This window comes from Molossus molossus, unplaced genomic scaffold (genome assembly GCF_014108415.1).
Source record: "Molossus molossus isolate mMolMol1 unplaced genomic scaffold, mMolMol1.p scaffold_m16_p_1, whole genome shotgun sequence".
Lineage (NCBI taxonomy): Eukaryota > Metazoa > Chordata > Mammalia > Chiroptera > Molossidae > Molossus > Molossus molossus.
In genome coordinates, this window is record NW_023425344.1 from 9,402,478 (window position 1) to 9,417,483 (window position 15,006).

Genomic DNA, 15,006 nt, shown 5'->3' on the forward strand with positions numbered 1-15,006 from the left:
CTGGTCCTAGACTGTTTCCCGGCCCTGCCGCATCTGTGCCTCGGCAACCCCGATAAAGGCCGTGGCCCAAGCCCCACCGGCTCCTGTCTTCTGCTCCCTGGCCGCCTGGTGCCTCCCCTGTGGCCCCGTGCAGGTGCCCTGTGCCGGCTCCAGGACCGGGAGTGGAATGAACCCTGCTTCCCAGGCCTCTCCTCTTGTGCACCTGACTGACCATCTGATACAAGAACACAAAGAATACAAAACATGCCCGTTGTTGTTATTAGTTATAAGGAAATAAATTTCAAAAAACGTCCTTTACAATACAATTCCCCCAAAGTCCTCTTTCCATTTTGGTCTCCAATCTCAAAGGTAACCTAACTCACATCCCCACGCCCCGTGAGAAGTCTTCTCGTGGAGGTCGCCGCGGGTGCACATTGGCTCAGCTCCGGAGCCAGTTCTCAGTCTCCACTGTCCGCAGCATTCGCTGAGCTCCCCAGCCCCCCTCCGCCTGCACCCTGCGTCTGGACTCGCTCTCCTGGTTTTCCGGCTCCCCCCTCGCTGGTCCTCACATCTCCAACCCCAATGTGGGCACGCCTCAAGCTCAGGGCGTGGCCCCCTTCTCTCCATCAACACTTATTCTCTCTGGACCGCAGGCTGACGCTCTAACCGCTGAGCCAAACTGGCCAGGGCCCTCAACACTTACTCTCTTGGTCATCTCAGGACTTTAAATTCTATGGATATCATATGTACGATGGACCAGTCCCAAATTTTCATTTCCAGCCTGGGAGTCTTTCCAACTAAATGTGCTCTGGCCTGCTCGGCATCCAGTTTTGCATATCTAATAGGATAGCTCACATTTTTAATAGCCTTACTGAAGTATAATTGGCATACTATAAAATTCACTCATTATAAGAATATAAGTCAAAGTTTTCAGTAAATGTATAAACTTGTGCAACCATGAACACAATCCAGTTGTAGACCATCTTTATCATCCCCAAAAGCTCCTTTATGTCTATTTACAGTTAATCCCCACTCCAACCCCCCAGCCGTAGACAAACACCGATTTGTTTTATATTCCCTGCATGTATGCTTTTCCTGGATGTTTGTGGGAATAGAATCAAACAATATGCAGTCTTTGGAGTCTGGTTTCTTTCACTTAGCACAGTGTTTTCTGAGATTCATCAATGTGGTAGCTTGTAGCCACATTCTGTTCCTTTTTATTGCTGAATTATGGTTATACCACATCTTATTTATCCCTTCTCCTGTGGGTGAACAAGTGGATTATTTGCAGTTTGGGACCACGATGAATAACGCTGCTATGGACATTTGCAACATTTGTTTGTATAGACGTATGTTTTCGTTTCTCTTGAGAAAGTAGTAGAACCTCTGGGACATAGCATAAATGTATACTTAATTAATAAGAAACTGCCAATCTGTTTTACAAAGTGGCTCATTTTACTTTCCCATCAACAGTGTACGAGAGCTCCAGTTTATTTCCCTAGTGATTATTATATTGAGTATTTTTATGGTTATTAGCCATTTGTATATCTTATTAGTAAAATGTCTATTTAAATTTCACTCATTATTAACTGAATTCTTTTTCTTACATAAAGTTGTATGAGTTCTCTACATACTCTGGATACAAGTACTTTATCAAATCTATAATTTGCAAATATTTCTCCCAGTAAATGTCTTGTTTTTTCACTTTCTTACTGATGTCCTTTGAAGTACAAAAGTGTTTACTTTTGATGAAATCAAATTCATCACATTTTCTCTATTACGATTGTGCTTTGGGGATCATATCTAAAGAGTATTTGCTCAACCCGAGGCCAGGATAATGTTCTCCTAGACGTTTGTGCCTTTAGCTCTTGCATTTAGTTAGGTCTATGATCAATTCTGAGCAAATTCTACTCGACTGAACTGAGCTTCTGAGCTTCTCCCACCGCAGCCTGTAGTCTTCCCCATCTCATTAACTGGACATCTTACTTTTCTTTTTTTCTATTTTTTCATTTTTTGTACAGATAGAGTGGGAGGGAGAGAGAGAGAAACATCGACGTGAAGGGACACATCGAGTGGCTGCCACCCGCATGAACAACCAGGGCCGGGGACAAACTGCAACCGAAGTACATGCCCTTAGCGGGAACCGGACCCGGGTCTCTCCGGACCGCAGGCCGACGCTCTAACCGCTGAGCCAAACTGGCCAGGGCGGGCATCTTACTTTTCTATTGTTTGGGTCAAGAATTTGGAGTCATGCCTGGCAGGTTTGGCTTGGCAGTTGGAGTGTCAGCCTGCAGACCTAAGAGTCTTGGGTTTGATTCCCGTCAAGGGCACGTACCTCGGTTGCGATTCGGTCCCCAGCCCTGGTCAGGGTCGTGCGGAAGGCAGCTCATTGGCGTATTTCTCTCACATCGCTGTTTCTCTCTCTCTCTTCCCCTCTGCCACTCTATCTGAAGATGAATGGGAAAATATCCTCAGGTGAGGATTATAAAAAAAACAACTTGGAGTCACTTTTAACTCCTGTCTTCCTATCTGCACACATCTCATCTCTCAATGAGTCCCGTGTGCACTACCTTCAGGACAGATCTAAAAGATGACCGTTTCTCACCACCTCCACCACTGCCCTCCGGGACCAAGGAGCTTCAGCTCTCCCCTAGCCTTGCAGTGGCCTGCTCCCTGATCTCCTCCCTTCCCTTCGCACCCCCTTTCTCAGCCCCGCAGCCAGAGGGTCTTACGAAAACAAGAAGTCATGTCACTTCTCTGTTCAAATCCTCCAGTGGCTCTCAGGTGACTCAGAGTTAAAACCAGATAGAGTGGGAGGGAGAGAGAGAGAAACATCGACGTGAAGGGACACATCGAGTGGCTGCCACCCGCATGAACAACCAGGGCCGGGGACAAACTGCAACCGAAGTACATGCCCTTAGCGGGAACCGGACCCTGTAGGGTGACCTGCAGTTTGTCTCCCCGTTACCTCTATGACCTGACACCCCACATTCCACCTCCCATCCCTTATGTCCCCCTTTCTGCGCTGGTCTCACATTAGGCGTGGCCCTATCTCAGTCTTCGCCCCTGGAGCTAGAACGCGTGTCCCCCAGCTGTCCACAAGGCTTGCTCTCTCGTTTTCTTCACTTGTTCCAATGTCACCTTGACACCCTTGCTTGACTACTTAAAACTACAACACACCCCTCCCTCCTGGCCCTTCATACCCTCCATCCTGCTTCATTTGTCTTCGTACCACCTGTCACCATCTGACATACTGAACGTACTCCCTGTCTGTGGTCCATCCTCCCCACCAGCAAATACACTCCGTGCAGGTGGGGATATTTGTTTTGTTCTCTGTCTTATCCCACATGAACACATAATAGGTGCTCAACACGTATTTTTTGGTTGAATTCTTGAAAAGTGGAGAACAGATTCTCTCATTTAGCACTTCCAACGTTGGGTTTGGTAGAATACGAGGATCCTGTGAGAGATGAACGCTGACAAAAATATTCCAAGTTCCGAAGCTTTGCATTTCATTTCTGCTGTCTCTCACTCAGGTCCTGGCCCTCCTCGATGCTGTTTACTTTTTTTTTTCTTCTGTTCTACCCAAGGCCGAATGCAAGGCTCAAGCCCAGGCAAAATGTTCACATGGAAATATATCTATGCCGTTCTTTGCCACCTTTCAGAGTCTCCGTCTTACTTGGAGTCCCCTTGCCCTGCCCCACCACCCCAGTGATGTGGGGCACGGGGCTGCCCAGGCTGATGACCCCCGTCTGAGTCAGCTCCAGCTGCCAAAATGAAACGCCGTAGACTGGACAGCTTAACACACACGTGTCTCTCTCAGGCTGGAGACTGAGAAGTCCGAGATCAAGGTGCAGTTCTTGGTCAGAGCCTACTTCCCGGCTGGCGGATGGCTGCCTTCTGGGCCATGTTTCCATATCATGGAGTTTCATTTCTTTTTGCTTAATTTCTTCACCTTTTTCACCCAGCCCCCCTCCCCCCACCTCATCTGACAGCTGTCCGTCTGTTCTCTGTCTCTGTGAGTCTGTTTCTATTTTGTTTGTTGGTTTATGTTGTTGGTTAGATTCCATATGTAAGTGAAGTCATACGGTACTTGTCTTTCTCTGACTGGCTTATTTCACTTAGCAGAATGCTCTCCAGGTCCATCCCTGCTGTCGCAGAGGATCATGTGTCCCTCTTTTCTACAGCGAGCAGTGTTCCATTGTGTAACAGGCCAGCGCTTTTCATTTACTCGTCTTCTGATGGACACTTGGGCGCTTCCAAATCTTGGCTATTGTAAATAATGCTGCAATGAACATTGGGGTGCATGTGTTCTTTCAAAATAGTGTTTCAGGTTTCTTCAGATATATTCCCCAAAGCGAAATTGCTCAGTCATAATGCAGTCCTGTTTTTAACTGTTTGAGGGAACCGCAGACTGCTTTCCACAGTGCTGTTCCAGTCTGCATTCCCACCAACAGTGCACGAGGTTCCTCTTTTCTTCGCATCCTCCCCAGTGCTTGTTGTTTGTAGACTTATTGATGGTGGCCATTCTGACAGGTGGGAGGCGATATCCCATTGTGGGTTTAATGTGCATTTATTTGATGTATAGTGACACTGAGCATCTTTTCATCATTGAGCTGATCAAGATTCTCTTAAGAACATGAACCTCAGCCCACACATGCTAGACTGTAACCCTTATGATGATGACATCATGGCTCCATGCAGGCACCGAATAAGTGACAGGACTGAGGCCAGATATACATAGAATTTTATCCCGTCCTGTCACACAGAAGGAAGACAGCACAGCCTCAGAGACCAGGTGGACATGGGCAGACGCGTTGCAGCCCGTGACTATGGTCCTCTTTTGCATAAAGCAGGTGCCCAGGGACCTGCAATCCATTGCAAACAGGCCTTTGCCTGTCATCACTTCACTCCCTTCCCTCCGCCACTCGTCCTCCACCTTCTACTGAAATACCTCGTTTCCTCTTTTTTCCTCACTTGGCAGCCTTCCTCCCTGAACAGTACTGATGGCTACCAGGGTCAGCAAGGCTTTCTCACGTCAGCATTCACGACCGTGAGCATGCTCGCTGAGCCTTTATCTTCAGGCCTGCACCCTTCCCAAGCTCGGTGTGCTGGGCAGGTGCATGCTTCACCTCTGCTGGGCGGGCCCTCGCTCCACCTCTGCTGGGCGGGCTCACTCCCCCTCTGCTGGGCGGGCCCACTCCACCTCTGCTGGGCGGGCCCTCGCTCCACCTCTGCTGGGCAGGCCCTCGCTCCACCTCTGCTGGGCAGGCCCAAGCTACACCTCTGCTGGGCGGGCCCACGCTCCACCTCTGCTGGGCGGGCCCTCGCTACACCTCTGCTGGGCGGGCCCACGCTCCACCTCTCCTGGGCGGGCCCTCGCTCCACCTCTGCTGGGCGGGCCCTCGCTCCACCTCTGCTGGGCGGGCCCTCGCTCCACCTCTGCTGGGCGGGCCCTCGCTCCACCTCTGCTGGGCGGGCCCTCGCTCCACCTCTCCTGGGCGGGCCCTCGCTCCACCTCTCCTGGGCGGGCCCTCGCTCCACCTCTGCTGGGCGGGCCCTCGCTCCACCTCTCCTGGGTGCGCCCTCGCTCCACCTCTGCTGGGTGCGCCCTCACTCCACCTCTGCTGGCGGCCCTCGCTCCAACCTCTCCTGGGCGGGCCCTCGCTCCACCTCTGCTGGGCGGGCCCTCGCTCCACCTCTCCTGGGCGGGCCCTCGCTCCACCTCTGCTGGGCGGGCCCTCACTCCACCTCTCCTGGGCGGGCCCTCGCTCCACCTCTGCTGGGTGCGCCCTCACTCCACCTCTGCTGGGCGGGCCCTCGCTCCACCTCTGCTGGGCGGGCCCTCGCTCCACCTCTCCTGGGCGGGCCCTCGCTCCACCTCTGCTGGGTGCGCCCTCGCTCCACCTCTGCTGGGCGGGCCCTCGCTCCACCTCTCCTGGGCGGGCCCTCACTCCACCTCTGCCGGGCGGGCCCTCGCTCCACCTCTCCTGGGCGGGCCCTCGCTCCACCTCTGCTGGGCGGGCCCTCACTCCACCTCTCCTGGGCGGGCCCTCGCTCCACCTCTGCTGGGTGCGCCCTCACTCCACCTCTGCTGGGCGGGCCCTCGCTCCACCTCTCCTGGGCGGACCCTCGCTCCACCTCTGCTGGGTGCGCCCTCACTCCACCTCTGCTGGGCGGGCCCTCGCTCCACCTCTGCTGGGCGGGCCCTCGCTCCACCTCTGCTGGGCGGGCCCTCGCTCCACCTCTGCTGGGCGGGCCCTCGCTCCACCTCTGCTGGGCGGGCTCACTCCACCTCTGCTGGGCGGGCTCACTCCACCTCTGCTGGGCGGGCCCTCGCTCCACCTCTGCTGGGCGGGCCCTCGCTCCACCTCTGCTGGGCAGGCCCTCGCTCCACCTCTGCTGGGCAGGCCCAAGCTACACCTCTGCTGGGCGGGCCCACGCTCCACCTCTGCTGGGCGGGCCCACTCCACCTCTGCTGGGCGGGCCCTCGCTCCACCTCTGCTGGGCGGGCCCTCGCTCCACCTCTGCTGGGCAGGCCCTCGCTCCACCTCTGCTGGGCGGGCCCTCGCTCCACCTCTGCTGGGCGGGCCCACGCTCCACCTCTGCTGGGCGGGCCCTCGCTCCACCTCTGCTGGGCGGGCCCTCGCTCCACCTCTGCTGGGCGGGCCCACGCTCCACCTCTGCTGGGCGGGCCCTCGCTCCACCTCTGCTGGGCGGGCCCTCGCTCCACCTCTCCTGGGCGGGCCCTCGCTCCACCTCTGCTGGGCGGGCCCTCGCTCCACCTCTCCTGGGCGGGCCCTCGCTCCACCTCTGCTGGGCGGGCCCTCGCTCCACCTCTCCTGGGCGGGCCCTCGCTCCACCTCTGCTGGGTGCGCCCTCACTCCACCTCTGCTGGGCGGGCCCTCGCTCCACCTCTGCTGGGCGGGCCCTCGCTCCACCTCTCCTGGGCGGGCCCTCGCTCCACCTCTGCTGGGTGCGCCCTCGCTCCACCTCTGCTGGGCGGGCCCTCGCTCCACCTCTCCTGGGCGGGCCCTCACTCCACCTCTGCTGGGCGGGCCCTCGCTCCACCTCTCCTGGGCGGGCCCTCGCTCCACCTCTGCTGGGCGGGCCCTCGCTCCACCTCTCCTGGGCGGGCCCTCGCTCCACCTCTGCTGGGTGCGCCCTCTCTCCACCTCTGCTGGGCGGGCCCTCGCTCCACCTCTCCTGGGCGGACCCTCGCTCCACCTCTGCTGGGTGCGCCCTCACTCCACCTCTGCTGGGCGGGCCCTCGCTCCACCTCTGCTGGGCGGGCCCTCGCTCCACCTCTGCTGGGCGGGCCCTCGCTCCACCTCTGCTGGGCGGGCCCTCGCTCCACCTCTGCTGGGCGGGCTCACTCCACCTCTGCTGGGCGGGCTCACTCCACCTCTGCTGGGCGGGCCCTCGCTCCACCTCTGCTGGGCGGGCCCTCGCTCCACCTCTGCTGGGCAGGCCCTCGCTCCACCTCTGCTGGGCCGGCCCAAGCTACACCTCTGCTGGGCGGGCCCACGCTCCACCTCTGCTGGGCGGGCCCACTCCACCTCTGCTGGGCGGGCCCTCGCTCCACCTCTGCTGGGCGGGCCCACGCTCCACCTCTGCTGGGCGGGCCCTCGCTCCACCTCTGCTGGGCGGGGCGGGCCCCGCTCCACCTCTGCTGGGCGGGCCCTCGCTCCACCTCTGCTGGGCGGGCCCTCGCTCCACCTCTGCTGGGCGGGCCCACGCTCCACCTCTGCTGGGCGGGCCCTCGCTCCACCTCTGCTGGGCGGGCCCTCGCTCCACCTCTGCTGGGCGGGCCCACGCTCCACCTCTGCTGGGCAGGCCCTCGCTCCACCTCTCCTGGGCGGGCCCTCGCTCCACCTCTGCTGGGCGGGCCCAAGCTACACCTCTGCTGGGCGGGCCCACACTCCACCTCTGCCAGCCCACATCCTCATCCCATCTCCAAATAAATTCACTGCAGTGTCTCCCACTTTGGCTCTCTCTCCTCATTTCTTTGTCTCTCATCAGCTTTAAACCCCTAATTGCCTTCGTCAAAACCTCAGACAGCTTCCCTTTCCTCTTCTTTCTGTGAACCACCGTCCCCCCTCTTGAGTGGGTGCTTCAATCTCCTCGTTTGCTGGGCTCCGCCTCCAGCACCCGATTCAGCAGGTCTGGGCCTGAGAATCTGCATGTCTAACAGGTGCCCAGGAGGGGCCGCTGCTGTGAGAACCGCCGCACCATGCCTGGTCCTCACTGAGTCCTGCTGTCTTCTCCTTGTTTCTCCTCCACAGGCCCCGCTGAGGCCTCCACCCCAACCATCCTGGACTGCAGGTGCCCCTCTCTCTACATTCTTTAAGTCATCCCCACTGCTTGGAGAACAGGCTAGACTTCCAATGGAACGTCACAGCCTCCCCATAACTGGACCCCAAAGTCCTTCGGCCATCGTATCTCCTACTTCATCTCAGTAGAGCCCGTCTGCTCCAAATCGGTGACATCTTGTTCCCCAAACACTTCGTTTCATTTACACCTCTTTCATAATGGCTTAGAGCATTTGGGAACGAGAAACTGGGGTGCATTCCGCATCATTGGTGTGTAGCCATAGCCAGTCACTTATCACGGAGGAACTCAGATCCCAGGTGCCTGGCGATAGATAACACCCCCGGTCCCTCCAGCAGGAGCACGTCCGCTTGATGAGAAAATGCACCCGACACGTGTATCTCAGTGCCCGACACAGAACAGCTGCACACTGCAGGCTGTGCATAGATGTGTACATGTACAAAGTATATGTTGTCTCTATGACATAGCCCAGGGCCAGGGCCTGAGTCTGTAGGAAGGGTTTCTCTGACTGAAGTTATCAGTGCTGTTGAGTTGAACCCTGAAACCCCGAATTCATTCGCTATCTATTCATCATCCAGTTATCTGACAAGCCTGTTTCCCAAATCAGCAAAGGTGAGATCTTCTTCCCAATGGCCTTGAATAGGCAAATGTCATTCATTTCCTTCTTAGTGACATCGATGTGACGTGTCCCTGTTGATCTCGAAGGAGCCCAGACATGGACTTGTTACATCAAATGGACGCTGTCGGCGTCACTTCATGATTGCTTGTGCAAAGTTCTACATCTGCAAAATAAAACTACATTCTCTTGTTATTTTTTAATCTAGTCTTCCCTTCGGAAAAAAAAAAATTGTTGTTTTAAATCCATTTTCTTGTTTTAGGCTTACCTCCGATTCCTTCGGCTTCCAGAACGGGCTTCGCGGAGTTTTCCATGAGGGAGCGCATGCGGGAGAAATTGCAGGCTGCAAGGGTGAGAGGACCACGTGAATCCTTTGTTCGGGGCTCAGGGCGGTGCCTCGGTCTGTCCCCAGCTGCCTTTGTTCAGAACTGTGGGTCTGAAGACCGCCGAATGTTTTTCACCTTTTAAATGTTAGCATGTGACATCGGCGCAGACCAATGGACATAGACAACAATGCATGGGGGTGGGGCGGGATAGGGAGCAGGAGGTCTGGGTGGGGAGGAGAAACATCTGTAACAAAAATAAATTTAAAAAAATTTAAATGGGGAAAAAGAAGAATCCATCGTCGACTTTCTAAACCTCCTCACTTGCTCTCATCACTCAAGGAGGTAAAGGTGTATCTTTTGCTGACTGTGCTCCCCCGAGAGGGTGACTGTGGTTTTCTTTAAATATTTTTTGTTGGTCCTCACCTGAGGATCTTTTTCGATTGATTTTTAGATAGAGTGGAAGGGAGGGAGGGAAAGAGAGAAACATCGATGTGAGAGACACACATCGATTGGTTGCCTCCCACACAATCCCAACCAGGGCTGGGGATGGAACCTGCGACCCAGGTACATGCCCTTGACTGGGAATCAAACCCTCAACCCTTCGGTCTGCAGGCTGATGCTCTAACTGCTGAGACAAACTGGCCAGGGCAATAGCTGTGGTTTTCATAGCGTTACTGACACGATGCAGCGGTAATTTTCTTTTGACTTTTCAGTCCAAAGCAGAAAGTGCGTTGCTCCAGGAAATGGCCACCCCTCGGCCCAGGCGCTTACGGAGCCCCAGCGAGAAAGAGCTGGAGACGGAATTTGGCGCGGAGGTGAGGACCGGGCCCTGGGCTTCACGATGGAAGACAGAGAAGCAAGATGCACTCCCGCAGGGGTCCTAGAACAGAGCTATGCACAGAGGACCTGTTACATGCTCGCTGATGGTTACAATAGCTACTATTTACAGAGTATACTCGGTGCCCGGCACTTTGCCAAGTCTTGTTCTCATGTTATCACATGTCCTTACCCCAACACCCCAGTCAAGGGGTGGGTGCTATTTTCCTCATTCACTTTTCACAGGTGAGGACCTGAGGTTCCGAGCAGCTGCCAAGCTGTCCCCAGGTCACAGAGCCTGTCGGCGGGAGAGCCAGGTCTGACCCCAGCTCTGGCTCATTCCCAGTCTGTCTCGTGGGTCGGAGCTGCTGGACCCACGGACCTTGCTGGGGATCAGAGAGAGAGAAGAGCAGGGTCCGACGCTGGGGGCCTTGAGTGCTCCACCAAGGAGCCTCGGCGGGTCTCCGCAAGCCGCGGAAAGCTGTTGATGGTAGCACAGGGAAGCGGTTTGAATGCACTGGGGAGGGTTTTGTCCGAATCTGAGGTGCTGGTGGGGCGTCGAGAGAGGAAGGACCAGGCCTGGAGAAAGGCATTGAGGAAGCACTTCCTCGGTGGTGAGTTTCGAAGGTTTGAGAATGCCTTTGTTTCCTGGGGTAGAGAAGCCTGGATGAGGACGGTCTGGACCCTCGGAGAAAAACTTACAGTAAAGACCTATGAGGCAGAGAGGAAGCCAGCAAAAGACAGAAAGATGCGGCCGGAATGGGGAGGAAGGACACACATGTAGGAGGGTAGGAGGAGGAACGGAAGGAACCGCAGAGCTAATGGCTCCTTGAAGCTCATGTTTGCAAGTCTGATCCAGCCGTTTGATGCTGCTGATGACATTTGATTGTTTTTCACCACGGAGATGAAGGAGCATGGGCTCTGGGAACGTTTATGTGATATAACCACAGATTTCTTAGATGATGCTTTTCCTCTGATGAGAGGTGATAAACATCTCATTTTTATCCATCCCCAACGAGCCGAAGATGACAAGGTCGCAAGGACATCGGCCTCTGTGCTCGGGTGTGGTGGTCCATGGTGCTTTAATAGCCTCAGAGGGTCCAATGAATGGCTTTTTCACCATTGCTACTGCATTCTCCTGCACAGACATTTCTTCTTCTGGAATTCTAACTTATTTTTCCCTTGTAAGAGCCACAATTTTAAAATATTAGAAACTTCAGAAAAACTACTTAAAGTCTCATCCGCTTGGAAGAAATGCTGCAAATAGGTTGGCAGGTGTGTGAGTCTCAACGTCTGGGCAAGTGGGTTAAGTGACAGGAGAAGCTGATCTCTCGTATCTGGTCTTGTCTGTACCTTCCGATGGACCGTCACCTCTCCTTGTCCGTGGGCCATGAACGTGATGTCTCAAATAAAGCTGGAAGTTCTGGAAGTAACAAATTGACTCCCTTAGCTCACGAGGTATTTATTTCTCCTTGTGACCAAGATCCTGACTTACACATCTATTGTATTCCCGACCGCCTGAGAGCCATTCCACGGGTTTGAGGCAAACATCAACAGCCTTGTCTCTACACCAGATCTGATTCCTAATGGAGCATCTCACTCACAAACATGTTTCTTTGTGTATATATCTCAGGCCAGAAGGAATCTCTAAAAAGTGGTCCGTGTCCATCCTGTGGAGCAGAGCACAGCGCACAAAGAACCCAGATGCTGGACCTCGGCTGCCCAGCGCTAAATGCTGGCAACTCGCTAGCTGTGTGACCTTGGACACGCCACTCACTGACCCTGTGGACGCCACTCTCCACCCCTGTAAAATGGGGATGCTACCAGAACCTAATTCCTGGTGTTGTATGGAGGATTCAGTGAGTTCACGCGTGTTGCAGTGTGTCTAACGGCGCCTGGCACACAGATAGCCCTCTCTACATAAGTAGGAGCTCATGTTGCGGGCTGTACCGTCGGAGAGAAAAGCAGAAACCCATTGGGAATGCTCTGGTCAGTGACCCAAATTCACTAACCCAGATGGTGCTTAGTCTCTTTTGCATTTCTTTTCACTTAATTCCCCGTGACTTCTGAGGAAAGAACAAAGCTAAACCCAAGTCTCCAAGAACCCTTAAACAGCAAGGTGGAAATGACACAGAATATTTGAATACTCGGCTCCACCAGACAGGACCAGAAGTCTCTATCTGTGGGCTGGTTTAGTGTCCCAGGCTCTCAGATCTGATCCTTGACACCCTACCTGCTGCCCAGCCAGCACCCCTGGGAGACTCCTCCCCCCAGGTGTCCAGTGGGCTCTAAACTGGTGGTAATAGTAACCGCGCACCCTGAGGAGCCCAGAGGGATGACAGACGTGTGAAAAGACGATGGAGGTACAGGGAGGTTAAGCTCTGATGGCTGCTGGATGGAGTCGTGAGGTACGAGAAGGGGTGGGTCTGAGAGATGGAGCCAGGGTGGGAGGAGCCCCTGGTGGACTGGCTCTCTGGGGGAGGAAGAGCACCCGCAGTGAGTGTGAGCACCTCAGGCCAGTACAGACAGAGGGCTCAGCTTCCAGGGCGACAGCGGGCCCCAAGGCTCAAGAGGGCAGGCCGTGTGCCTTGAAGGGTGTATGTCAGACTTATTTACAATCAGACATTATTTAATTTTCTTCATTGATTTTAGAGAGAGAGAGCAAGTGAGAAGGAGAGATTGAAACATCAATGAGAGAGAACATCGATTGGCGGCCTCCTGCAGGCCCCCCACTGGGGATCAGGCCCACAACCTGGGCATGTGCCCTGACCAGGAATCGAACCAGTGACCTCTTGGTGCAGGGGTCGATGCTCAACCACTGACCACACCAGCCAGGCCCAATCAGACGTTATCGATACTCTTTTTCATAGACTCTTTGGAAATGATCCTCTGTGAAGGATAATCTATTGATCTGTAGGAACTATAATGCTTTTCACTTTAGGGTTTATTGAGTACAAAAGTGTATATTTGTTTGGTCCTGAGAAACACAATGCTGAGTAAGACAATATTCAGCGAACTTACCCTTAAAATGTACCTGACATTTGTCAGCATCACACTCCTTAGGGTGCTGATCTGCACTGATGGTCACACGATAAGCCTTTGGGGAGTTGACACTTGTTTCACAACATCCTGTTTCTGGATTTACATGGTGTCTCTGTCGTTTTTTATTCGCTTAGCCAGGGACGGAGGTTCAAAGTACTCCACGAGAAGGTGACCCCCAAAGTTATGCAAGAGTCAAGTTCCGCGATTCCGCACGAAAAGTCAAGTCTAAACCCCCGGTGAGAAATCTTTGCTTTTTAAATCACGCTTGTTTTAAATCACGCATCATGTTTGTCAGTTTGTGTTTTTCAAAAATACCCAATGAGAGAGGACAACAGACATGACATGGCTCCTACTGCTGTGCCGAATGCAAGGGAAAAGTATGACGAATCATTCCTACTTTCAAAATCCTCTGCTCTAGCTCAGGAGAGATTCACAGAATGCTTGATTAGGAGGAGGGGGAGGCATGGGAGGGCAGGAAATGTCGGTGAGAAAACTACTTGTTCAGCTCTGAAGTTGCACCAGCTTTCAATATGGGGCAAAGGGATACTAACTCAAAAACAACTAAAAAATAATAATAAGTCTTTAAAACAGGGGGAACTTATGAATGTTGTATTGCTCATAATTAAATAAAACTGTCTCAGCACTGGTCTATAAAAACCATGAATCCACTTTGGGGCATTTTAATCATTCTGTCTAAAGCTTTTACTGCTGTAGATAATACACTTCGTGCTGGTGGGAGTATAAATAAGAGCTGGTTTATAAAAAGGAAACTCCTTAAAAGTATTAACTTAAGGAGGCCGCCAACTGCCTTTGCACTTGTTACAGCTCATTCATTACCAGTACTCTCGAACCTTCCACACAGGTGACAGCTTCCGAGGCCTAGAGCGTGGCGACGCCGTTAGCATCAAGCCAGCCGGCAGGGAGCTGGGCGGAGCTCGGGCCCGCTTATGAAATCTGACATCCCCGCCATCAACAAATCCTCAAGCAACAAGTGCTGGCGAGGGTGTGGAGAAAGGGGGACTCTAGTGCACTGCTGGTGGGAATGCAGACTGGGGCAGCCACTATGGAAAACAATATGGTGTTACCTCAAAAAATTAAAAATGGAACTGCCATTTGACCCAGTGATCCCACTTCTAGGAAAATACTCTAAGAAGCCTGAAACACCCATCAGAAAGAATATATGTACCCCCATGGTCATAGCAGCACTATTTACAATAGCTAAGATCTGGAAACAGCCCAAGTGTCCATCAGTAGGCGAATGGATAAAAAAGCAGTGGTACATATACACAATGGAGTACTATGCAGCTGTAAGAAAGAAAGATCTCTTATCCTTTAAGACGACATGGAGGGACCTGGAGAGTATTATCCTAAGCAAAACAAGCCAAACAGAGAAAGACAAGTATCATATGATCTCACTTATTTGTGGAATATAATGAGCATAACAGTCTGAGGAACTGGGTAGTCCCAGAGACGTGGAAGTGGGGTACAGACTGACAATCCCCAGAAGAGGGGTTGCGAGGGGGAGATAAACCACAAAACTTATATGCATATGTGCATGAACAATGGACATGGACAACAAAGGTGTGGACGGGTGGGGGGGGAAATCAGTGGGGGAAAAAGGAGACACATCTGTAACAAAAATAAATTAATTAATTTAAAAAAAAAATCTGAAATCCTATTGCTCTCTGCTTCTCCATAGGTCCCACCTGGCTTCCCTTCTGCTGAAGAAGCCTATAACTTCTTTACTTTCAACTTTGACCCCGAACCAGAGGAATCAGAGGAAAAACCAAAAGCAAAAAATAGAGATGGAGCTAATCAAGAGGACGAGGGAGGAGAGGAAGAAGAGCCCCCAGATGGAGGAGTGAACGAAACGGTATTTAATATTGTGATGGCAAG

The 15,006-nt window shown here is 53.3% G+C and overlaps 1 protein-coding gene across 1 annotated transcript in view; it reads left to right on the forward strand.

Annotated features, from left to right (window-relative positions):
- Positions 1-15,006, forward strand: part of CC2D2A (coiled-coil and C2 domain containing 2A) — a 116,750-nt gene that overhangs the window by 12,186 nt on the left and 89,558 nt on the right. Inside the window, exons 5-8 of the mRNA XM_036279367.1 lie at positions 9,189-9,277; positions 9,966-10,067; positions 13,245-13,346; positions 14,810-14,983. Of these exons, the coding sequence (XP_036135260.1) occupies positions 9,189-9,277; positions 9,966-10,067; positions 13,245-13,346; positions 14,810-14,983 (467 nt within the window). The remainder of the gene's footprint in view (positions 1-9,188; positions 9,278-9,965; positions 10,068-13,244; positions 13,347-14,809; positions 14,984-15,006) is intronic.